General features: G+C 52.1%; 2 protein-coding genes across 3 annotated transcripts in view; both read left to right on the top strand.

Moving 5' to 3' along the window:
* Nucleotides 1-5688: 5688 nt before the first annotated feature.
* Slc18a3 (solute carrier family 18 member A3) lies at nt 5689-8611 on the top strand. The gene has a single exon (XM_048421618.3). The coding sequence runs from the start codon at nt 6595-6597 to the stop codon at nt 8191-8193; it is 1599 nt and encodes a 532-aa protein (XP_048277575.1). The 5' UTR covers nt 5689-6594; the 3' UTR covers nt 8194-8611.
* Nucleotides 8612-10047: 1436 nt separating this feature from the next.
* The window catches only part of Chat (choline O-acetyltransferase), a 52663-nt gene continuing 39886 nt past the window's right edge, over nt 10048-22824 (top strand). For both annotated transcript variants that reach the window (XM_085687832.2, XM_048421401.3), the window contains exons 1-5: nt 10048-10247; nt 12193-12296; nt 16044-16235; nt 17236-17354; nt 18582-18635. In XM_085687832.2, coding sequence (XP_085543958.2) covers nt 12231-12296; nt 16044-16235; nt 17236-17354; nt 18582-18635 — 431 coding nt within the window. In that variant the 5' untranslated portion in view covers nt 10048-10247; nt 12193-12230. The remainder of the gene's footprint in view (nt 10248-12192; nt 12297-16043; nt 16236-17235; nt 17355-18581; nt 18636-22824) is intronic.

The following is a 22824-nucleotide window of genomic DNA, read 5'->3' as shown; positions in this document are numbered from 1 at the left end:
CAACAGAAATGTCCCATAGTATAATATCAGCTAAGAAAATGGAGCACTTATTATTTCTGTAGGGGACCAGGGCTCAGCTCCAGCACCCACAGAGCAATTCACAACCATCTGTAACTCCAGTTCCAAAGGATCTGGCACACTCTTTTGACCTCCATGAGCTCGATCCTTGAACTTGGTGCACAGACATACATGAAGGCAAAACACCCATATACATAAAAAGAAATAAACTTTTAAAGGAAGGGAAAAAACAAACCCCCTTTGTATAAACTAAAGTAGACATAACGTTAAGTAGAAAATGAGAGATCCCCAGAATGACACAGACATAACAACACACATTAAAATACACTTAACTAAACACAATATCATTTGTTAAATTTTATATGAGCTCATATCTATGCATAGAAAGTTTAGAAGGGGCTTGGTGGAAATATGCATAAAACAGTAGAGTCAACGGAGTACTAAGCATCAATAACACTATGATTTCCTTTAGCAGGATTATTATTATTAGCAGTATTATTTGTGTGGTTTGTTTTCATTTCAATAAGTGTTGAGGTGAATGTGAAACCCACTAACATGCCAGCTCCCATACAAAGCACCGTGGCCAATGCAGTACAGATTCCCTAACAAACAGAGCCCATCTCTAAAGAGCTCTCCAAGTGGTGCGAGGAAGGTTCTGGTGACATGATGGCACACTCTCAAAATGCCAGCACTTGGGAGGCTGAGGCAGGATCATTTGGAGAGTTCCAGGATGACAATAACAACCACAAACTTGCTGGCTCACCAGGAGGTGGCCATGAGCTGCAGGAACTGATTAGGGACAGTCCAAGAAGAGAAGTCTGTGAGATCGATATGCCAGGAGAAGAAGCGAGGCTCAGGTAGAAGGTGGTGGTGGGGCTCTGGTGACAAGCTGGGAACTGGCCTAAAGTTTGACTGAGTAAAGAAATTTGGAGTTATACCAGTATGCATTGGCTAGGGGAGGAGGGAAGGACCCAGTTGAGAACTGTTGAATGCCCCAGTCTTGGGGAAGATGGAAAGTCTAGAGTGGTGGTTTTCAATCGTTCTAATGCTCGACCTTGATGTGGGATTCCCCTCTGTATGCTGTGAATACCATTGGTTAATAAAGAACTGTCTTGGCCTGTGATAGGGTAGAGTAGAGCTAGGTGGGGAAAACTAAACTGAATGCTGGGAGAAAGGAGACAGAGTCAGAGAGAAGCCATGGAGCCCTGCCAGACACAGATGCCAGAACTTTACCCGGTAAACCACAGCCTCGTGACAATACACAGATTACCTAGAAATGGGTTAAATTAAGATATAAGAGTTAGCCAATAAAAAACTAGAGCTAATGGGCCAAGCAGTGATTTAAATAATATGGTTTCTGTGCGATTGTTTCGGGGTTGAGAAGCTGGGAACAAACAAGAGGCCCCCCCTCATAACACAATCCTTCAATACTGCTCCTAATGGTAGAGTGACACCCCCCAGCCATAAAATCATTTTTGCTGCTACTTCATACTGCAATTTTGCTACTGTTATGAATCATAATTTAAATATCTGTGTTGTCTGATGGTCTTAATTGACCCCTGTGACAGGGTCATTTGACCTCCAAAGGGGTCACAACTTATAAGAATTGCTGGTCTGGGGCAAGATTTAGAAGGGAGAAGAGAACCCGAGGAACTCATTGAATTGAAATGCAAAGTAAACCTGAGGGCTAAAGTCAAAGGAATTTGAGGCCAGGCTTGCTATGGAAATTCATGTGAAATATCTACAAGTCAAAGGGCCACTAGCTGGCCATCTCTTTCTCTGGGAGAAAGAGGGTCTACTCACAACGTAGGAGACATTGTCCTTTACCCTACTGTGGCTACTGTATTGTCCATGCCTGGCCCTCGGGACGGGCTGGCCAAGGGCAGTTAGGCAGACACATAGTCCTCTGGCTTCCAGCCACCAGGCTCACAGGTTTCCGGGAAAGGCTGACACGGGCCACTCTGTTCTTTTGAATCTGAGAATATGTGGCTGTGGAGGCCTAAATTAATTAAGTAATGTTGAAACCCTGAGGCCCTCCCAAGACTGCAGCACACGGGGGGAGGGGCTAGTGAGGCCCAAGAACACTCTACCCCACCCCCACCCCCAGTGCTGGAATCCAGAGGCTCATGAACGTCATTGGAACCAAGCCTGCACTTAAGTGCTTCCACGGAGACAAAGAAATAATAAATCAGGAGTGGGCACCCCGCCCACACACTGCAATCCACCACACCAACCTGCTCCTCCGCAGACGCTCGGGCAGTTCCACTCTCTGGGATGAATTCCTCCAGCAAGCAACAGTGGTAAAGCTCTGGAATTGATATGGCCTCTTCGCCCATCTCAGAAATAAAGCCAGGCCAGGCTGATCCATCCATCCACAGCAGCACCCACAGACCCATGACCTCAAGAAGGCACTGGTGCAGCATGACTCTCTTCCCACCCTCTCCACACTCCCCCTACACCAGGACTATTCCCACCCTCTCCACACTCCCCCTACACCAGGACTATTCCCACCCTCTCTACACTCCCCCCACACCAGAACTCCCCTTGGCACTGATCCAGAATGGAGCAGATTTTGTTCTATCAGACTAGGACCACAGCTGGGTCCACTGAATAAAATGAGAAGAAAAGTTGTCATCCAAAGCCCACCAAGCCGTCTGAAGAAAGCCATTCAAAGTAATAATGAAACTCCCACTGCGGAGCAAGCATTAGTCCCTGAGACCACGTAGTGAGTCCCTCATGCTGTCTATCCTGCTACCGTGGGGCAGTACTAGATGTGATCAGGGTGAACCACTTCACTGCAGTGTTCCTGACTACAGAAAGGTAATACGAATGTTAGCAAGGTGATTAAATGACTTAGCACATGCTTAGTACACTGCCTGGCACATTGCTAGCTCTTTTTACAGAGTTAATAAATAAATCCCTTCCTTCACTCAGTCAACTTACAGCATATGTATCCTATAGTAACAGTTTCTACATTTCAAGAAGAGGGGGCGGGAACACACTTATACTTATTCCTCCATGATTGAGTAGGAAATTTCCTCTCGTTTATAAATTATACTCAGACACAGGAGTCTCAGGGAAGGAGTTTGCCAAGCACTGGGGTGAGGGGAAAAAGCCGCAGGCCCAGAAACACAGCAGGGATGCAGCCCTTGGAAGCCGCTGCCAGGGAGCAAGCTGACCAGCACCATGGACAGTTCCAGCGGGTTTTTGTGTGTGTGTGTGTGTGTGTGTGTGTGTGTGTGTGTGCAGTTTTTTTCCTTTCTTTCTTTTTTTTTTAAATTATTTTCCCCTCCTATGCCTGGAAAGGAGGGCTTTTTGCTGAAGGGATCCTCCTCTACCTGTAACCCCTGTACCCCAGTCCAGATGGAAAGAATGTCGCCTATTTACTTGGAAGCTAAGAAAAAAAAATACCCCAAAGGAGCCAGCCCGGTCTTTATCTGCCACTTGCCCTTCCCGGGCCAAGGTGTGGCACGTTGGAGTGACACAGGCGTAATAAACACAAGGAATAGAGAGGCACTGTGAAGACCATGAAGCAGGTCTCAACAGCCGGGAATCTCGGGCAAGTGAGAAAGCTTCTTTCTCCATGCCTGGTTTTCTATGCGAGGGGACGGTAGCATCTCTACTGTACTAGGATTGAGGGAGATGAAGGAAGAGCATACACATGGTCCTGACACAGAATCAGTGAGTCTGCATTCTACCATAGAGGAGAGGAGGAGCAGAGAGTTGGGCCTGAGTCCCGAAATGAATTGGCTTTGTTCTTGGGAACAGCTATGGATTATTATGTGGGCTGGAAAACTGGGAGACAAGGTCTGCTGCTGGCTAGCCCTGGGAAGTCTCTTTTCTGGAAGATTCCACTGTCCATTAACCACCACGAAGGAAACTTCTGCCTCCAGACTTATCCTGCCTTCTGATTTTATTCAGAGTGACAATATATAAATATAAAATCGCCACCATGTAGGTTGGGGAATATCTTGTTAAAAACCATGAGGCTTTGGTAGAAAAGTCAGGGGAGCTCAGAGTTCTTAAACTCAAACGTCTGGAGGGTCAGGCAGGTGCAAAAGTTCATGAAGCAAGCTGAGGGAAACTGGAGAGTGTGCAATGAATCAAGGGGGTGGGATAATATTTAAAGTAATTTTCCTACACTTTCTGCAAATGTGTATTTCGGTAACCTCTTAATGAGCGGAGGCCAGGTGGGCCAGGCTGTGGCTTGCCCAAGGCCATCCACAGCCATGGTGGTCCCCATATTCAGGGTCCTTCCTTCACATAAAGGGCAGCTGGGCCATCACCGGGCATGTGATGCCAGCAGCCTAAATATATGAGTTTCTCTTCCTCTCATGGGTGGGTTGACAGGCTGGGCACTAGACCACAGGATTGCTGCCTTTCACCCTGACATTCTGGTCTCCATCACCTCATCTTGCAGATGGCTTAAGAATAGAAGCCAACTTTCCAGTTCTTTCTGTAGCTTCCACCAGCCCAGACAGGGCCCAGGCTCACAATGCCTACCCGATCCGAGGGACAAGCCAGAGACTCAGGATGCTCCTGGCATCTATCAGCTTTTCAGAAGACCCTCCGCCGCGACGGAAACACAAGGCATCATGTGCTCTGACAGTAACGGCAAACATAGATGTTTCATATTTGTGTACTACTCCTTAAGCGGTAGGTACTCCTGTTCCACTTAGATAAATAAAGGGGCACTGGATCAGAAGGAGGAAACAGTAGTTCCCTTGGCACTTTCGCCTAGTAAGGGGCAGAGCTGGAAGCCATCCTGTCTGCCTCTGAAGCCCAGATATTAGGATGCCTCCTTCCTGGTGGGAAGCACGGAGGAGGAAGCTGGACCCCATGCTAGCTTGGGATCTGAAGACTTCTATGACTACGGAAGACAGAGAAAGTGGAATCTCAACATCAGTCCCTGCCGGCCCCTCTCCAACCCCAAATCTCAGCTGACTGGTATCCTCTCTCCTGTCAGTCTGTGGACTGGAACACGGGCCTCACGGGCCATCTAGGGTGAAAGTTTTTGTGAGGGCACACCGGGCCCAGAGCCTAACTTGATCTGCCCAGCTTGTCGGCTGCAAACCAGAAGTCTCAGCTTGTGTAGCCTTCCCGGAGGGAAGGTGAGCCTTCCTGACCCTCTACTGACAGTAAAGCTGCGGAGGCCCTGCCGTGTGAGACCCAGAGGCTTCCACGCGGGGCTTCTTAGGAATGCCACACTACTTGTGAGCCCACTCAGGGCTTGATGGAGGTGGGGGTAGGGGGTAGGCAGAAAAGTGGGCGGAGGCACGCAAGAGTCAAGGGACGGCTTGATCTGGAGAGAAGAGGACCTGGGAGGAGTTAGAATGAGGAGAGGAGAAAGGAAGGGAAAAGAGGCGGGGTCGAGGGTGGAAGGGACCAGCGACCGGAAAAGCCGAAAGGGAGAACCCAGGCAGGGGGAGGTCAAAAAGGGTTAACGCTGACGTCTAGGACCCTGGCTGCAGAAAACGACTCCTCCCCTCAGTCTTCACACGCGCACTGTCCGGAATTCGCTGCCAAGACATTCTGCCCAAGGGCAGGTGGGTTGGAATCAGACCCTGAAGTCTCTGTACCTTCCCCCTCCCTTCCCGGAGGAGGGCGGTGAGAGGGGCTGGGGGCGGGGTCGAGGAAGGGGGTTGTGCACGCTGTGTCCCAGGGTCCCGGCTGCGCGTTCCAGCTGTGAGAACAGATGGAGGCAGCGCGGCTCACCTCGGGGGCTCCATGCCCGCTGTGCGCCGAGGTCCAGGCTGAGGAGGAGGTCTAGAGCCCCCGGCTGTCCAGTCTCCCACCAGGTTGCGGGGAACCAGCTGCCGCACACCTCCTACCAAGTAGAGGGAAGAACAGGGCCTCACCCCTATATGTCTCGGAATTGAGGGGAACAGAAAGCCGGTTCCTCCCACGACGCACCCATCCCCAAAGGCTTATCTAGGACTCTTGCTTCCCAAGACCCCTTCCCTTGGCTTCCAGCCTGGGCGCATCTGGGAAGCGGACCCCTGCCCGGACGAGCCCCGCCCCCGGCCCCCGCCCCGACGACGTCGCATTAGCATGAGCGACGCCAGTGGCCCGGGCATCACTCGGAGGCCGAGACTCACCGCGTCATAGCCCCAAGTGGAGGGAGAAAAAAAAAAAAAAAGAGGCGGCGGAGGAAGAGGAAAGAGCGGACGCGCGGGGAGGGGAGCGCGGCGGCGGGGCTGGAGAGACGGCGGGCGGTGGCAGCATGCCCCTGGGCGGGCGCACACGGCCTCTCTGCGCAGCAGGGGCTGCTCCTACGCTCTTTGGGCACCGCGCGTCCAGTCTCCCGCCTCAGCTCCTCCGCTTGCCCGCCTCCGCCGTTGCACCTGCAACAGAGGCAACTGGTCCCTGGAGCAGCTAAGAGCAGCGGCGCCGCGCGGGACAGTCCTTGCTTTTCTCTGAGCTCAGGGATATGAGCCCCACAGCCACCTGAAGCACAGGGGGCGCCACGCGGCTAGGACCGCGCCCCCGAAGTCCTGTTTCCCCTAGCCTCCACACTGCGGGACGCCGGCAGCCGACTCCGGCGGAGGCATCTTCGGAAGAGCAGCGGGTGGGGGTATGGAACCCACCACGCCAACCAGTCAGGCCCGGGCGGCGGCCACCAAGCTGTCGGAAGCGGTGGGAGCCGCGCTACAAGAGCCCCAGAGGCAGCGGCGCCTGGTGCTGGTCATCGTGTGCGTTGCACTGTTACTGGACAACATGTTGTACATGGTCATCGTGCCCATTGTTCCCGACTATATCGCCCACATGCGAGGGGGCAGCGAGAGCCCTACGCTGGCCTCTGAAGTGTGGGAACCCACCCTGCCGCCACCCACTCAGGCTAATGCCAGCGCCTACTTTGCCAACACCTCGGCGTCCCCGACGGTTGCCGGGTCTGGTCGGTCAATCCTGCGGCCTCGCTACCCCACAGAAAGTGAAGATGTGAAGATAGGGGTGTTGTTTGCCTCTAAGGCCATCCTGCAGCTTCTGGTGAACCCCTTGAGCGGGCCTTTCATTGATCGCGTGAGCTACGACGTGCCGCTGCTTATTGGCCTGGGCGTCATGTTTGCCTCTACGGTCATGTTTGCCTTTGCAGAGGACTATGCCACTCTCTTCGCTGCGCGCAGTTTGCAAGGCCTGGGCTCAGCCTTCGCGGACACGTCTGGCATCGCCATGATCGCCGACAAGTATCCGGAGGAGCCTGAGCGCAGTCGTGCCCTGGGCGTGGCACTGGCCTTCATCAGCTTTGGAAGTCTGGTGGCGCCCCCCTTTGGGGGCATCCTCTACGAGTTCGCCGGCAAACGTGTGCCCTTTCTAGTGCTCGCTGCCGTGTCGCTCTTCGACGCGCTGCTGCTGCTGGCGGTTGCTAAGCCCTTCTCGGCTGCGGCTCGGGCGCGGGCCAACCTGCCCGTGGGCACACCTATCCATCGCCTCATGCTGGACCCTTACATCGCTGTGGTAGCCGGCGCGCTCACGACCTGTAACATTCCCCTTGCGTTCCTCGAGCCCACCATAGCCACGTGGATGAAGCACACAATGGCGGCATCCGAGTGGGAGATGGGCATGGCTTGGCTGCCGGCTTTCGTGCCGCACGTGTTAGGCGTCTATCTCACCGTGCGCCTAGCGGCGCGCTATCCACACCTGCAGTGGCTGTATGGCGCTCTTGGGCTGGCGGTGATTGGAGTGAGCTCGTGCGTCGTGCCTGCCTGCCGCTCTTTCGCGCCGCTAGTGGTCTCGCTCTGCGGCCTCTGCTTTGGCATCGCGTTAGTGGACACGGCGCTGCTACCCACGCTCGCCTTCCTGGTGGACGTGCGCCACGTATCAGTCTATGGCAGCGTCTATGCTATAGCTGACATCTCCTACTCTGTGGCCTACGCGCTAGGGCCCATAGTGGCAGGCCATATCGTCCACTCCCTTGGCTTTGAGCAGCTCAGCCTTGGCATGGGCCTGGCCAACCTGCTCTACGCACCGGTCCTACTGCTCTTGCGTAACGTGGGTCTCCTTACACGCTCGCGTTCCGAGCGCGATGTGCTGCTTGATGAACCCCCGCAGGGTCTGTACGATGCGGTGCGCCTGCGTGAGCGTTCAGTGCAGGGCACCGATGGCCGTGAACCTTGCAGCCCGCCTGGTCCTTTTGATGGGTGCGAGGACGACTACAGCTACTACACCCGCAGCTAGCAGACCCGCTTCTCCAGGCCACCTACTCTCCCCGTTTAGGTCAAGGTGGTCATTCTGCAAGAGCACTGGCCAACTATGTCTTGGGGTCCACCTCCTCCAGCAAGTACTCTAGTACCCTCCCCAGTCTTGAATTCCCTTGCTGGAATCCCTTCTCGGTGTCCTATCTCAATCTAATCCCCCTCCCCATACACACTCTCTTATCCGTTGAGGAAATAAAGCGGGGGTGGGGGGCATGAGAAGCTAGCTATTGGCTTCCTGGCAGAGGCGAAGAGGTATGCAGGCGAAAACCGACCACCGACCCAGCGCCCCAAAATAATCATGCAACTGTTTGTCCTTCCTGTGGATCTTCCCAGTGCCAAACTTGGCCTGCTGCACCCCGGTGCTTCCGGCCTGAATTAATAAACCATATCTGACCGAGGCGGCTGTCTCTTTACTGATGAGGGGTGGGTGGTGTGGTACAAAACCTGAGGAGAGAGAACGTTGGCCTGGGTTTCACGTGTTCAATCCAGGCCTGAGGAGAAATGAGAGCCCATAGGCTCCTTTGCTGCCTACCAAAAGAAAACAAACTCAAACAGGGCTCTTCTCGCAGGTACCTAGAAACACACACACACACACACACACACACACACACACACACACACTCGCCATATCCCTCCGTGCAGCACCTAGAGGTTCCACCCGAGGGAGCCTGAGAATGTGTCTGGCCTTGGAGGATGACTGGCACCAGGAGCTCTCACTTCCTGAGCTGGGTTTTCCTATACACTGGGATCTCATCTTGTGAAGAAGGGACCAAAGGGGAGCTGTTCTCTGCAGAGAAGGGGAGGCAGTCCCCAGTTTTCAGGGCTCCAGCCCTGGCCAGTGTTCCTTAAGGAGCTAGGTTCTGTTATCTGAGGAATGGGAGAACGGTTGCCTGTGGGTTTGACTTTTCTCAGTTGTGCAGAAGGAAGGAATGGGGCTGTGGGGACCGGTGCAATCCCTAGTCTGCCCTGTCCTGAATAAAAGTGGCCGTTCAGGGATGTCAGGGAAGTTTCCCACCCTTCATTTCCCATGGTGGAGACCTGGATTGCCGGCAGGACACTCATTCCTGGATCCTGCTGCCTGTTCGTGAAGCCCTCTGGGTGGAGAGGCAGTTGGGTTAGGGTAAGTTGTGTGTGTACTGTTGGTGTGTGTGTGTGTGTGTGTGTGTGTGTGTCTGTCTGTCTGTCCTTGTCTATGAGTCTGTTTGTGAGATATATATATATATATATATATATATATATATATATATATATATAAGTGAGGGGGTACTTTGCCTGGTGGACCTTTGATTGAGTCCCTATACAATCCCTGCCTGTCACCAGAGTGGACCAAGTCTGTGTTCCCTTGTCTCCTCTTCCCTTTCCAAAGAGTCTACAAGAATGGAGTGGTAGCAGAACGAAAGGGAGGTCCCAGAATGGCCATTAAACTCATTAATTATAACATTTTAAAGGGTGCTGAAGAGTCCCAGCCTGGTCTAGCTTGTTGGGGGAGCAAATTTTCTTCTGACCCAAACTCTCCGGCAGGGTTCTACATAAGCAGCTGCACACAAGACCATGCAGATGGGGAAGCGTGGGGACTAGGGAAGGCTGGGGTGGGGTGGGGTGATGGGCATCAGCAGGACAATGTTCCATGCCCCTTTCCAGGGCCTAAATGCGATGCCAGCGCATGAACTCATCCAGGAAGCTATCCGAGACAGGTTTTGAGGACAGAAGATGGAAATCGCAGGGCGGGGCGTGGGGTGGGGGGAGCAGAGGACAGTGAGGAAGAGAGGGAGGGACAGGGGAGGGAAAAAAGAAGGGGAGGGAGGAGGAAGCCGAGGGAGCTGAGAGAGGTGGGGCTGGTTTGCTTGCTGTCAGTCCGGCGGCTGCTGGGACCCGGCAACGTCGTCGGAGGCTCTACTACAGACCTAGGCTGCGGCCCCAATCTCTGTCGCTGCTGCCACCCCCTCCCCTGGTCCTTCTGGCTCACACAGACGCCTCCAGTCCTGCTTGGTGTGGAGCAGCGCCGGTTCGGCGCAGAATAACCCAGGAGAGCAGGTGAGGAGGGCTGGGAAGCCCTGCGCTGGCGCGAAGAGCTGAACCTCGGAGCTCTGCGGACCTAGGCAATGTCCCTCCGGAGGAGCTGTCCACGGAGGGACAGCTTACAAGCCCAAAAGTGCCTAGATTCTCAGAGTCCCCAGCGTCCCAGGCATCAGTGGTCGTCGGGGTACATCCAGGAGACTGCGGGATTCCGCTTCCTGGAAACCTAGGTTGGGAAGGGCTTGATTATCAGGGTTCAGGACTCCCTTAATCTTTACTCGCCCACCTACGTTATTTTTTACTTCAACTAACATTTACCAAGCCCAAGGTCTGTGGCTTTGGTGTCCAATACTAGGGGCCGTCGCTGTCATCCCTGGGCCCCAGTTTTCTCCAGCCATTCTTGGGAAGGTAAGGAGTTTCCAGCGGGGCAGGTGGCACTTCTGCAGGAATGAAAGCAGAGAGCCTGGGCAGCCAGATCAGACTGGTGTTGGACCTTCACCATAGAACAGAGACCTCTCCCAGTAGCCCTCACAAGTCAGGTCAGCAGAAGCAGAAATGGGAGAGTACCAAAGCACAGGAAGACAAAAACATACAAACTCTCTAAGCCTGGGCAAAGGAAGAAGGAGCTAGGGGATTGGGGAAACTGGGGATACCCATCAGAATGTCAGCTGGCAGGGGTCCATTTTCCTCCTGAGACCTGGCCAGTTTTCCCCCTTCCCAGTACTGAGATGGCACAAGATGAAGCATTGGCTGAATGATCTGTAGAACCTTTATCAACTTGACCTTGGCTCGGTTGACCCCTCAAAGTAATCAACAGAACACCCACGTATTCATCAGCAATTTCTAGGTACAGTCAGACTCAAGGAGTATTGTGTTGGCAGCGCATGTACAAGCCTGCAAGGCCTTCACATTCTCTGTGTGCCGGGGCCAGGCACTCGCAGACGTTCCTCTCTTTGGGTCTGGTTCTTCCACCTTTCTGATCCGTGTCTCCCCAGGATGAACTGAGTCGATGCCAGCACCTGGTTGTGCTTGACTCTGAGTGAGGCTGCTGCTGGTCTCTGCATTAGCCTCTTGAGGAAAATAAAGGGCAGGTTAGCAGATATCTTGACTGTACATTTGTGCAGGCTTTGGTTTAGTGGGGCAGAGGATGGATCCCACAGCTCTAAAGAATTGACCTGTGCCCTTCTTAGCCTAGTCTATTTCTACTTTATCTCCCAAATTAGTCTCTTTCCCAGGTCAGGAGAGCCTAGGGGTCCTCTGCCTACTGTTAGGTGTCATGCCCTTCCATATTCCCACTGTCCCCACTCTTGAAGCCTGCTGTCCAGAGAGGACCCAAGTCACCTCTCTGCCAGCAGACCTCGGAGTCCTCGAGCAACCCAGAATGTCACAGGGTCTCAGAAGACTTGAGGACCCTCAAGTCTATACACATACATGTTCATACACATGCGGGGAGGGGGAGCTTTCTTAACTCACATCCCTTCTACTGCATACCTGACCCAGGCCAGGCATCCTAGAGGGAGATCTGAACACAGTCGGTAGGGTTTTGCCTTTGAAGAACTATGGCTTTGGGTAGAAGTTGAGACCAGCACAGTATGTACAAGTTGAATTCCAGGCGAACCAAAGCTAGTGCCCTGAGCCTGGTAGGTTGGGAGTGGGCAAGTCCAGCTCCTCCCAGGGTTACTCAAAGTGGTCAGTGAGCCTTAAGTCACAGCAGTTCCCCAGAAGCAGGTTCCAGCGGGTGGCTCAAGAAGGATGCATTCTCTTTCGCCTCAGCATCCAGAGAAGTCACTGTGATCAGGGACGCAGGGCTGAGGTCTGAGATGGCAGTCTCAGTGGCACTGAGTTCCCGACACACTAGTGTCGGGATCTGGCTTCCTTCTGGTGTGGTTGGACGGGTATGGGAAGTGAGGGCTTCATTCTGACCTAGTGGCTCTCTGTGATGACACTTCTCCTCTGTTCCAAGGTCCACAGCTCTGCTACTTTGGAGCAAGAATCGCCACAATGCCCATCCTGGAAAAGGTCTCCCAAAAGCTGGCTACAAAGCCTTCTAGGAGTGAGGAGGAGCTGGTGAGTTCTTTCTGAGCCATGTGCCTTAACCCCATCTCTCCTCCCACACACACACTCTTATTCCCAGAACAGTCTTGAAGGGAACCGGCCCTTCGATTGCTCCCCAGCTCTGTATTCTCCTAGGCAGAAGGCTAGACTGCAGCCCCGTCCTGTTCTTCAGAGGGGTCTGATTGCACCTGAAGGGTTAGTAGCCCTATTGCTGGAGTTTTAGGACAAAAGCCCCAGCTCTGGTTCTAGTAGTTCCCACAGGCCAGACTGAGCCATCTGTCCTTAATATATCAGTTAAGGAGGCAATATGGCAAACAGGCAGATAAAAGAGATGAGCAACTGACACAGGTAAAGGGGTCCAGTGATTCTAAGTCTATCTTCAAGGCATGCTCATAAACTGGAGGTTTTCGAGGAAGAACCAGCAAAGGAGCAAAAACGTGTGCAATTAAACAGTCCTGATCAAGATCAAGATGTGGTCTGGTTGATTATTACCTGTGATTCTACAAGATAGTCAGAAGTTGCTTCTGTGGCCATTTGGAAACCAAGTTTTCCTGGTCCAAAGGGAAGCTTCCTTATTATGGATAATTTCCCTGATTTGAAGGAGCATCTGTTCTGGAAGGCTTCTGATGGTGCTGTTTGGGGAATGGCAAGGTAACTGGTGTTTAGAACAATGACCAGAGAGAGTTAAGCACCATTGTAGGTTCTGGGGCATTGGAAACTCTGTGAGAGATGGTAAAGTTCCTCTTTGTTTCATTTTTTGTTTTGTTTCGTTTTGCTTTTGTGAGACAGGGTTTCTCTGGGCAGCTCTGGCTATCCTGGAACTCACTCTGTAGACCAGGCTGTCCTTGAACTCAGAGATCCACCTGCCTCTGCCTCCCACGTGCTGGGATTAAAAGTGCGTGTGTGTGCCACCACCACCTGGCTAGGTTAATTTCCTCTTACCTTTGTACTTTCAGCCACGCAGAGGGCTGAGTTAGGTTAGGTATTGCTGTTGCTGTTCTGTTTCTAAAGACAGATCCTCCTTGAGTGGTTATCATATGCCTTCATGCAGAGCCAGGGAGGAGTCTGACCCAGAGTAAATGGAACACACTCAACACGAAGGTCAAGGTGCCAGACTTTCATCTCCTTCTTAATTACCTTGTGGGCCAAGTAAGGAGTCAATGCTTTGGGGCAAAGGCAGTTTCTACACGCCAGCTATAGCCTCAGGCTGCTGGGGAAATGCAGGTGACCACGCTGCTTAATCTCAAGTCCAAGGGGAGGTCCCAGCACCAGTCAGACACCATCTCCCTCCGCCTCTCCCAAATTCACTGTACCCCAAGTTTTACTTCAGATGGCTTCAAGTCCAACATGCTTGTCTAGGCAAAGCTGAATCCCCTCCCCAAGCCCTGGCACATCCCAGTTCCAACTGCAGCCACTGGCTCGGCCCAGGAGCATTAAGCATCATCTTTTCCACTGCCTTGAAACAACACTACCCTTCCTGGGAAACCTCCCTGAGAAGGCATCCTCCCTCCCGCTGCATCTAACCTTCCAGAGATAGAGCAGCGCATCTCAGTTCAAGTTCCTACTTGAGCTGGTCCCTCTGCCACACCCTTCTTGCTCCTCTGCCTAGCCTTATCAGAATTTTCTGTCTTCTGTCCTTGAACTTGCTCCTAACATTGCCCCAACTCCCATAGCTGACCCCAGGCTTCTGCTGCTACAGCATGTCCCTCTTCTTCCCCTGCTTTGGGATGAAGCTTCCTGGAGGGCAGACTCTGTCTCTAAGACCAGTGCAGGGCCTGGTTCATAGCAGTCAGCAAAGGAAATATGCAAACTACAGGATTCTGAGTCTCCACAAGGCCAGAGGTCAGCAACAGTCACAGGAGAAACCGTGCCGGGAGCTGAGATGCCCGGAGCTCAGATGCCTAAACTGAGATTTGTGTGTCCTGCCATTCACTGCTTCCTGTTCACCCAGACTGCACAAGTGAAAGCCGGACACTCTAGGCAAACCTGCCACCTCTCTGGCCACACGACCATGCTTCCTGGAATTCGCCTGCCCCATTCACACAGACGCCCCCATAAAGATAAGAGGAGGAACAAGAGTGGCTGAAGGGAGGTCGACCTGGTTTGCCTGAAGTGGGCTAAACTGCCTAGACCCACCCTTGTACTGCAGCACTGGAAGCTGGTGCTGACATTCCACCTCCAGCCAGAGCAGTGAGTTCCAGAGACAGGATCGGACAGGTGGGGACATATTCATGCATCAGTACCTGTTCTGCCACCACCCAGTACCGAGCCTCAGGAGAAGACAGGTGCTTTCAGCAGCCCATGGGGTGGGCGGCGGGCGGGCGAGCCTTTGACTACCCTGGAGAAATTTGACTCACCGCCTCACTGACAAGAAACCCCTGAAGAAAGGCACCCTGCTGTGTGCCAACAACTGAAGCAATGGCATTAAAGATGGCCTCTCTGTCATCAAAGGCTGAGAGGGAAAAGCAGAAAGGGGAGGGGAGGAAACCCCCAGAGAAAGGAGGAGACCTGAACTGGGGCTGTGGCTTAATAGCAATGTTTACCTAACACCTGCAAGGCCCTGAGGAACAGGAGGGCAGGGCAAGGAAGCGGGGTGGGGGTGGGGGGACAGAAAAGGAGAGAGCAGGGGAGGGGAGGGGAGAGCAGAACAGGGCAGGGGAGGAGAGGTAGGAAAACACATTGACTAAAAATTAAGATGTGACCTAGGATTAGTCTCTTCACACTGTGGGTCACAGGTTTCTCATCCGTATGGACAGAAATTCTCTCTCTGGCTATGTAACACATTGAAGACACAAGCACACGAGACCCCCTAGGCAATCATGGTTGATTAACTGAACCGGCCATGCCCCTATGGGAGGATTCCAGTGGGGGTTCCTTTCTGTCCTTACCTCACCTGTAGCCCAGAGACCACAGATTTCTTCCTGAGATTCCCTTTGGGTGGATAGAGCCAGTTAACTAACCCCAGTAGATGTTTATCGGAGACCGTTACTTTTTTGTTTTCTTGCGATCCATGAGGTAGGAAGACTTACTGTTCGTATCCTATGGGTGAAAACGACCCAAGGCTCGGAGAGATCTGGGCAGGAAACATTTCCACTGTCTCCTACCTGACTCCAGTCTCCACATCCAGCCCCCTGCCTGGGCTTCACACCTGGAAGCCTGAAACAAGAAGCACAGGGCAGAAGTAGCCACTACCCTCTAGGAAGCTGGGTCCCCGCCCAAAGCTATCCTAACCCAGTGGGCTCTCTCTGTAAGAGAGCTCACAGACCCTGGAGCACAGCTGGGAAGAGTCCCTACGCGAAGAGTGACCAGCAGTCAGCAGTCTCGCCAGTGATCTTCCATCCAGACCCATCCTTTACCGGCTGGAAGCACATGCACATCTGTCACCCCTTCCATCCTGGGAGAGCATCATTTGTCATGGGAAGAGCCCTGCCCCTGCCGAGGAGGAAACTTTCCCAAGGACAGACAGCTGATCAGCAGCAAGGTCAGGGTGTGAACCCGGACCTATGGATGCCAACGGCAGGGGCAGGGTGTGAGTCCAGCCCTATCATCTGCGTTTTGTGCCTTCCTAGGCAAAGTATGGTGCCAGGGACAGCAAACAGGAGGATTTTAATTTACATGAGTGCTGAACTGAACCCAGTAAACGGGTTCCAGAATGGGGAGTGGATAAGACAGAATGGGACCTGTCCCGGCATCAGCTCAAGGACAAGTATGGACCACATTAAGGAAAGGGAGTGAGTGCCCATGAACCCTCTTTTCCAGGACCTACCCAAATTGCCAGTGCCCCCACTGCAGCAAACGCTGGCCACCTACCTGCAGTGCATGCAACACCTGGTACCCGAGGAACAGTTCAGGAAGAGCCAGGCCATTGTGAAGCGATTTGGGGCCCCTGGTGGCCTGGGTGAGACCCTGCAGGAAAAACTCTTGGAGAGGCAGGAGAAGACAGCCAACTGGGTAAGGATGGCTAGATGGGAGCTATTAAGAGATCTCTGGAGGGGGAAGGAGGAAGATGAGATGATGTGGGTGGGGGTAATAGGTCGGCGGGACTGGGAGGAGACTGGGATAGGACAATAGATGGGCAGACTGGTAGCAAAGGAGAGAGACAGGCAAAGTGAAAGAGAAAGGGAAAGCGTAGGACAGAAGAGGTGAAAGGTGAAGACAGGTGAGAGATAGGGAGAGACGAGGCCCAGATCTAGGGACAGGGAAAGAGTGGGATAGTGATGGAGGAGGGTTATCTGTCTATTGTTACTTTCATTGGTTAATAAAGAGACTGCCTTGGCCTTTTTGATAGGCCAGCCCTTAGATGGATGGAATAGACAAAACAGAATTGTGGGAGAAAAAAAGCAAAGGCAGGCAGTCGCCATGACTCTCCTCTCTGAGACAGCTACAGGTTAGAGTCCTCCTGGTAAACCACCACCTCGTGGTGCTACACAGATTATTAAAAATGGGTTAATCAAGATATGAGAGTTAGCCAATAAGAGGCTAAAACTAATGGGCCAAGCAATGTTTAAAAGAATACAGTTTCCATGTAATTATTTCTGGTAAAGCTATCTGGATGGCTGGACGCAGCCCGCCGCTCCTTTTACAGGATAGAGCTGATCTTAGAGGCAGAGTCAGGAGTCACAACAAGGACAGGCGGGGCAGGGATGTTATCACTAAAGATGGGGAAAGAGGAAGGAATAAAGGAAACAATATGGGGTGGAGATAAAGGGCAGGCTTGGATGAATGGCAAGACGCAGGCTCAGCACAAGCTGGAGCTTAGTGCATTTGTGAATGAATGAATGAATGAATGAATGAATGAACGAACGATCAAACGATCGATCCACGGGGCTAGATGCTGATCCAGGGTAGTCAGAATAGGGCTGATGACCTTTGCTAGCATGGTGCCTGTTGTTTAGGAGAGGTTTGTGGGGGGGGTCAAATGTAATGCACCCCTCCCTGTGCTCCTCGGCAGGTGTCTCAATACTGGCTGAACGACATGTATCTCAATAATCGCCTGGCCTTGCCAGTCAACTCTAGCCCAGCTGTGATCTTTGCTCGGCAGCACTTCCAGGACACCAATGACCAGCTAAGGTGAGGTCATGGTGCTACTGCGTATGCAGCAGAGGAACCCACTGAGATTTGGGGCCTTGTTTCATGCCAGGAAGGAGAGGTCAGAGCTTGTGCATTGGCTGAGCTTGCAGGGCCAAGCAATACCAGACATTAGGTCCTGGCACCATCAGGCCAGAAGGGCGGTTAGGCATGGTGGTACACGGTAATAAGCTCAGAGCTTTGCTCCCAAACACTTTTTTTTGATGGCACTAATGGGGGGTCAGAGGCCCCAGGGACCCACATGGCGGTTTTGACCCAGCTGGGTCTATGAGTTGTCATTTAAAAGCAGTCCTGACTGGGATACCTGTGCCCCCTGGAGCCCTGCTCCAAACAGACTCCTGGAGGAGGGACGTCCCTCCCTGCCTGCACAGCTGCCATCTGCTGCAATTTCAGAGCTCAGTGAGCCGCTGGAAGGGCCCCTAGGTGCCCTGAGAATGGTGGCAGTGGTGGGTAGGGGCAGGGAAGGAGGGCCTCCCTTTTGGAATCTGTCAGAATTTCATCCTTTTAATGTTTCAATGGGGATGAACATAGGCACAGCCCAGGCTCCCACTTGCTCCCTTCCCGCCCCTCCCCCCGAGAAGAAAGAACGGGAATGAATAGAATCTGAGGACAGTTCTCCAAATTGCATCTGAGGGGCATTTCCCCCACCCCATGCAATTAAGTCAGTGGACAGTTAAGATGACTCTGTCCCCTGGCTCTGGTCCCTGAGGCTTTCCTCTAGGACTCACTTTCCTTTTCATTAGCCACTAAAAGGATCCAAATTGCAGGCTTGCCCAGGAGACAGCATTTCCCAGAAGATCCAGTCACAGGGCTGGCCTTGCCCAGGGGAACCCCACCCCTCACCTTCCCTTTCCTGCCATTCCTTTGGGCACCTCTTCCTCCTCAAGGTGATTCTGGTTTCCGATCCCCACCCCCAGAGCGAAGCCATTCCCAGTCCTCACCGAAGGACCATTTTTAATCCAAGACCGTGGTGGGATTGACAGCACTGGGGGAAGGGCAGCGGGACCCACATCCCATTAGTGCGCACGGGGCCTGGCATATGGCAGGCGATAGATGGGTGAGTTTGAAGCAGAGGGAGGGGCAGGGAGAGCGCTGGAGGAGAAAGGAAGGGAGGAGGAAGTTAGGAAGGAGGAAGGAAAAGTGAGAGAGAGGAGGGGGCGGGGGCGGGGAGTGTGTGATGGGCTCCTAGGTCTCTCCATGTCCCTGCAGGTTTGCAGCCAACCTCATCTCTGGTGTGCTCAGCTACAAGGCTCTGCTGGACAGGTAGGCCGGGTGCCCAGCCTGGGAGGGGGAGGACCCTGCTTGGCGGTCTCCTCCCACAGCTGTCTTCCTGCTGAGAGATACACAGGGAGCTATAGAGAGCAGGGAGCGGTGTGGTGTCCCTTGCCCACTGCCCAGCATCAGGAGAGTCTGAGCCCAGCTCATCTGGCCATTAAGCCTTCTTTTTCCTTGAGTAAGCGCTGCCTTCCTCTGACCTTTGAAATTGTTCTTCTTTCTGCCTGTGGCGTGAGTTAGACACTTTGGGTCTGAGTTCCCAGGAAGGGTGGAGAAGGAGAAGGAAGCAGTGTGGGAGGAGGCGGTGATAAGCGAAATGATGCCAACAGGATGATAGTCTCCCTGCTTCGAGTCTTAGTGTCCACACGTCCCCCAACTTAGTGAACACGGGCTACTCCGATAGGTGGTAGGACCTGCTCAGGCAGTGCGTTCTCCATTCTAGAAGGAAGGTCCCTCTCCTAGTCAATCCCAGGGACCTAAGGACACTGGGAGAGCAAAGAGCCATAGGGGCTGGAAGAAGGAGGGGACCGTGAGCAATGTCCTATGCCTAGACAAGGAAGGAGCTCAGAGGAGTTTCATAACTTATCCATGACCACACAGCTAAGAAGCAGAAGGGCAAGGAGGGCAGGGGTAGCCTCCACTCTGTTCTGTGTGGGTCCAGGTCAGTGTTTACCCATCCTTGGGACAGAAGCTAAGACGTACGTTCCCTCTGAGGAAGAGGGGAAGAGAGGCGAGGTTCTGGCCCTGGGGTCGGCACACTTGAATCTGAGTTGTTTCAGACAGTGGTAGGGCTAGTCTGACAGCTCTCTGTCCATACTGGGCTGCCTGGCCTGTGGGCTGCCCTTTTCTGCCGTGTTTCTGGAGCGCCTTCTAGAATGCATTCTTCATTCACACACCATCTCTGTCTTCAGAGAGCTTTCAGCACCCTTACTGCAAAGCAGAGAGAAGATTCCCACCCTGGCAGCAGAGCCCAGGGACCATGGAGCCATCCATTACAGCAGGCTTGACTCCCAACTCTCACACGAGTATGCAGATACGTGTGTGTGTGTGTGTGTGTGTGTGTGTGTGTGGAGAGAGAGAGAGAGAGAGAGAGAGAGAGAGAGAGAGAGAGAGAGCGCACACTACATGTACACACACAGACATCTGTTTCCATCCAAGCTCACATAAAGGTTCCTGTGTCCTGTACTTGCAAATCCCATAAGACTGGAACATTTGAAAGAGTGCCTGGCTAGGACACTTCAGTCATTTATTCATTTTGGTGTGTTGATGGGGGAAGGTGATCAGAAATTAGGCCTCTTACCTGCTCCCAACAGGCATCCCCACTGGGGCATCTTCTGGTCATTACAAAGGGGCCCAGTGAGCTCTGTTTGTTTCTCCCATGTGCACTCAACCCTCACCCATCCTGTTTTCTTGGTACAGGCGGTAGTACACCTGGACTGGCAGATCCACGAGTCTCTTGTGGCCACTCTTTCCCCATCCCTGTGACATCCATGGTGCTCAGAAGTGGCTACCACCTACCCCAGCTGGCTTCCAGACATCTTTTCTAGCTGACCCACATGGCTTCCCCATCTTGACTACAGCCTTCTTCCTGGTGCTTCCTGGGACAGACTTGGTCCTCTCCCTATAGAAGTTAGGCCGTTAAAAATAACAAAACAGGACAGGACAGGACATGCTGGGGATACAGCTCAGTGGTAGAGCACTAGAGCAGTTGCCTCACATGGGTGAGGCCCTGGGTTTAGTCCCCGCTACTAACAAAACCAAACCAAATCACATGCACAACCACACAAAAGTCAGAGCTGGGAGTGCTGTGTTTTCATGATGGTGTGTGTGCTTAGCATGGGTGAGGCCCTAGCTTCAACCCTTAGCCCCAAAAGAAAGAAAAGCAACTGTAATTCAAATCGTGCTCCTGCATGTCAAAGCCCCAGGGCCTTTTTAATGTCCCAAACATAAGCTGCCAACCCCTACCTGGCGGCCCTGCACATTTTTGTAGCCTTTTCTTCACTCTTCACTTGCTGGCAGCCCTGCCGGCTTACTTTCTGCCGTCTCCTGGCCCACTGGTCAGTCTCAAACCATCTCTGGAGAAGGGTCTTGATTTTCAAATTTTGTGAAATACAACCAAAAAAACTTTTTCACTAGAAAAAGTTTATGAAGGTGTAAAATGTAAGGCCACATCTTTTAGCATTGAATTCAGTTAGCGTAAAATCCCGAGCATTGCTGCAGGTGGTTTGGGATCCTGGCATTCATCTTGCCACAGGTCAGTCGTGAAATTTCCATGGGATATTCTCACTTTGCGTGGCAGTGCTGTGGGCACTCCACCTAGCCCATCTGCCTGGAAGCTTCTTACCCTTTGGGCTCAGCGCAGTCAAGCAGGCCTTCAGGAAACTTCCCCCTAGCCCTGGACTCCTGCCCGAACCTATGGTGAAGCATTTCTCATTCAACCCACAAAAGACAGATAGATGGTGAATTCGTGAATGGATGGGTGGTGGATAGATGGGTGGATGGATGGCTAGATAGGTAATATCCATATGTAATAAATGGATATATACATGCATGTTAATGTATGGATGGATAGACATACATGTGGATGAGTTAATGCAGTGGTTCTAAACCTTCTTCATACTGCAACCCAGTTTCTTATGCTGTATTGATCCCCCAACCATAAAATTATTTTCATTGTTACTTTATAACAATAATTTTGCTACTGTTATGAATCACAATGTAAATATCTGTGTTTTCTGATGGTCTTAGGTGACCCCTGTTAAAGGGTTGTTTGACACCCCCCCCATGGGTCATGACCCACAGGTTTGAGAACCACTGGGGTATAAGAATGGGTGCATTGAAAGTAGATGGATGGATGACCAGATAGCACATGGATAAGCATATGATGGGTATTTGTTAGGTAGATGGATGTACCAGGCTTTCTCTTTTGGCCACCAACCAGCTCCCAAATAACTACACAGAGACTTAATAGTTTTGAATGAGGTTTTGAATGCTCAGTCTTACTCAGGCTAGTTTCTGGCTAGTTCTTTTAACTTAAATTAACCTGTTTCTCTTGATCTACCTTTTGCCTAGGGGCTTTTATTTTTCTTTCCTTCTGTATATCTTACCTTCACTGCTTCTTATGTCTGCTGGTTGGAAGCTGCTTGACTTCTAGCCCTGGACATCTCCCTCGTTCTTTCCTCCTCCTCTCATTCTTCCCTCAAGCCTGGATTTTCCTTCCTATTTATTATCTCTGCCTGGAAGTCCTGCCTATTCCTCTCCTGCCTAGCTATTGGCCATTCAGCTCCTTTTAAAACCAATCAGGTGCCTTAGCCAGGCAAGGGGAAACAAAGGCAACGCATCTTTATATAATTAAACAAATGCAGCATAAACAAAAGTAACACATCTTTACACAGTTTAAGTAATATTCTGCAGCATAAACAAATGTAACACTTCTTTGCCTAGTTAAAATAATATTCCACAGCAGATGTATGTATGTATGTATAAATGATCGTTGTGGTTAGATGGTGGATGTATATACAAATAAATAGGTGCATGGTGGGTATGTGAGTGGTTGAATGGTAGATGGAAAATGCATGATAGACAGATGGATGGACAGGTGGATGGATGGATAGATTGATGGATGAGTGAATGAATGGATGAATAGGTGGATGAAAGGGTAATGGTGGTAGTGAATGAATGATAGATGGGTGAATATTTGGAGAGATGGATACATGGATGAATTGATAGATTTGGTGGAAAAATAGGCAAATGGGTAGATGGATGACTTAGCTATGCTTAATGTTGGATGAATGGATGGATGGGTGGCTGGCTGGCTGGATGGATGGAGGATGGGTGGATGGATAGGTGGATGGATGGATGGGTGGATGGATGGGTGGGTGGGTGGGTGGATGGATGGATGGATGGATGGGTGAATGGATGGGTGGATGGATAGGTGGATGGATGGATGGGTGGGTAGGTGGATGGGTGGGTGGATGGATGGATGGGTAGATGGATGGATGGATGGATGGATGGATGGATGGATGGATGGATGGTTGGATGGATGGATGGGTGGGTAGGTGGATGGGTGGGTGGATGGATGGATGGGTAGATGGATGGATGGATGGATGGATGGATGGATGGATGGATGGATGGATGGTTGGATGGATGGATGGGTGGATGGATGGATGGGTGAGTG

The sequence above is a fragment of the Myodes glareolus genome, chromosome 5 (assembly GCF_982192425.1).
Source record: "Myodes glareolus chromosome 5, mMyoGla1.1, whole genome shotgun sequence".
Lineage (NCBI taxonomy): Eukaryota > Metazoa > Chordata > Mammalia > Rodentia > Cricetidae > Myodes > Myodes glareolus.
Note: the sequence above shows the minus strand (reverse complement) of the source record. Positions and strands in the feature narration are given on the sequence as shown.